Source organism: Limulus polyphemus, unplaced genomic scaffold, assembly GCF_000517525.1.
Source record: "Limulus polyphemus unplaced genomic scaffold, Limulus_polyphemus-2.1.2 Scaffold281, whole genome shotgun sequence".
NCBI lineage: Eukaryota > Metazoa > Arthropoda > Merostomata > Xiphosura > Limulidae > Limulus > Limulus polyphemus.
This window is the reverse complement of record NW_013665891.1, coordinates 696471-698952: the sequence shown is the minus strand read 5'-3', so window position 1 is coordinate 698952 and position 2482 is coordinate 696471. Positions and strand designations below refer to the sequence as shown.

General features: G+C 28.7%; 1 protein-coding gene across 2 annotated transcripts in view; it reads left to right on the top strand.

Moving 5' to 3' along the window:
• LOC106457012 (protein ECT2-like) overlaps positions 1–2482 on the top strand; it is an 81923-nt gene that overhangs the window by 22711 nt on the left and 56730 nt on the right. For both annotated transcript variants that reach the window (XM_022382825.1, XM_022382826.1), the window contains exon 6: positions 787–894. In XM_022382825.1, the coding sequence (XP_022238533.1) occupies positions 787–894 (108 nt within the window). The remainder of the gene's footprint in view (positions 1–786; positions 895–2482) is intronic.

The following is a 2482-nucleotide window of genomic DNA, read 5'->3' as shown; positions in this document are numbered from 1 at the left end:
GACACTTTCATCTCTGACACTTACATAGGGTTGAAAACATAACCTCTGTCCACCATCAGTAGTGTAGGTAATAAAAGTACCCGAGTTATAAACTTTGTTACTACATGAGTTGTTTACTTCTTCATTGGAAAGGAAGATTGTATGTTTCTTGTATCATTCTTCATTACACTGTTGCTTTCGAAACAGCAGGTTATCAACATCACCCATTTTATTATTACAAATGCTGTAGTTTCCTATTAAAATGGAACCTTTAGAAGACAGAATTCAATAATGAAATATCACTAGGTAGAATCTACAAATATTACAGCAGATGCTTTTTTCCAGCTATTTCTTGGCTTTGAGTTCATGTTCTTACTGTTGTAAGTTTTATGATGAAATTGAAAATTAATATGAAAGAAGATTATTTGAGTGAAATGGATTTTATTATTTTTTTTTATAAGTTTTAATTTTCAGAAACATAAAAGGCGGCTTTAGTTTGTGTAGTTGTTGATCAGCAAACTTGAAATATCTGAGGTTTTTATGTATGTACATAATAGTATTTTTATTGAAATGATACTGTTTTTCTTCCTTTAAAATCATAAGACCATTCAGTATAAATTTATCAATAATTTTTTTTTTGTACAAAATGCAAGATAAATACTTTCATCTCTATTAGTATAGAACAAAATGTTAAAATTTCATCTTTTATTTTGGGAGGAAATAAAGCTTTTTTTTAACAACAAATATGGCATATTAACGACAAAAATAGAGGAATTTAAAAATGTTCTTAAATATTACTTTTTTAAGTGCAATATGGCAACTCTGATTCATCATATGGGTGGAAGTATTAGGAAAGACTTCAACACAAAAATAACTCACCTTGTAGCCAATTCTACTGCTGGAGAAAAATATAGGGTAAGAATAAGAACATTACAAATACATTTTTACATTTAAGAAATGCTTATGTAAAGTTCCATACACTGTTCTTGGTCTTTTTTAATTATATATGAACATAGTATTTCACATAATGTCCATTCATGTTTAATTGTTTATTAATGGTTGAAAAATTCACATTTTCTGTTGTGGTGGAAAATGTAATTTTGAGTACACGTGCTTGGGAAGTGAACTCATAATTCTGTGCTAGTAATGACAGAAATTTTATTAGTTATTTCCTATTTTACTATGAATAATAATACCCTCAAACTATCTTAATAAAGTTTTCCACCTTTTGCTTCCTTGTTATGAATGTGTGAACAGTGGTTGAACATAGAGTCTAGCATATGGATCATTAAAGACCAGCTTATCATTTTCATAATACTGTGGTTAATGATGTGTCAGTCTTTTATAAACCATGAATACATAATGTTTAATAAATAATAATTGCAATTTACCAGCATAAAGTTACAACAGTGAGAATACATTTGTTGAGACCATATTAAGTCTAGCAGTGTAGTGGCATTGAATCTTAACAATCAGATTGCCCAAGTAAGCCAACTTTTTCTTTTCACCATTTGCATATGAAACTACATCTTTGCTACTTACAATAATGTGATTTACAAGTTGTATGCAGCACCTTCGGTTAACTCTTTCAGCATGGACTTGGTCCCTGAGACTGACCTTGTAATCATTTGTGCTTGTTATAGTTTTCATGCTATAAATTTTAAATTAGTAAGTGAATGTTAATGAAATTTGACAGATTATTAGTAAACATTACATTGCTTTCATATGCAAAATATTAATTTTTTTTTATTAAGTCTTAACGTTTGTCAAACAATGTTTTTCTCATGCCATTTTGCATATCTAACATGCAAAGTAATTTTCATTTTAAGATTAAAGATACTTTTACACTTCAGAAAATTTTCCAATTTCACATGCTAAATCTTTATAATGTCCAGATAGTTATCTAATGTTTCTTAAGAGAAAACTTTATATTTTATCTGTTATTTTCAGTAATTAACCCTGTCGCCCTGGGTATCCTTTACTGTGCATGACACAAGGTTTTAGTATCTTACATTCAAAATTTTATTATACTACTTTTTATGTTATACCAATTAGAATAGCATAAAATCTTAGGTAATAATCCATATTTTAATAGTATACAATGTTAAGTTCTTAATTCTACAAGGAAATATTTTTTAAAATCCTGAATTTCCAACTAGTGTGACCCACATGACACATTTTGTCTTAGCATGTCATCATCCCTATTTTATCCATCACCCCTTGAAAATGTACGAAATTAAATGTAAAATACTCTATAAAATCATTATTGCTCAAACAAACCATAATTTTTATAGCCTTCAATTTTGTCTGGTTACAGACCTATCATATAGAAAAACAGACTCCACTTGTCACATCCTCTCTTTCACAATTCGTTGATAGTTTTCTCCTACGTTTCATTATATATATTACCTATAACTAATAAAAAGTCAGGGTTTTCATCCATCAAATGACGTATTGTATAACGTTGTGTTCTGAGCAGATAATTGTCAATTTCACTCAGAGT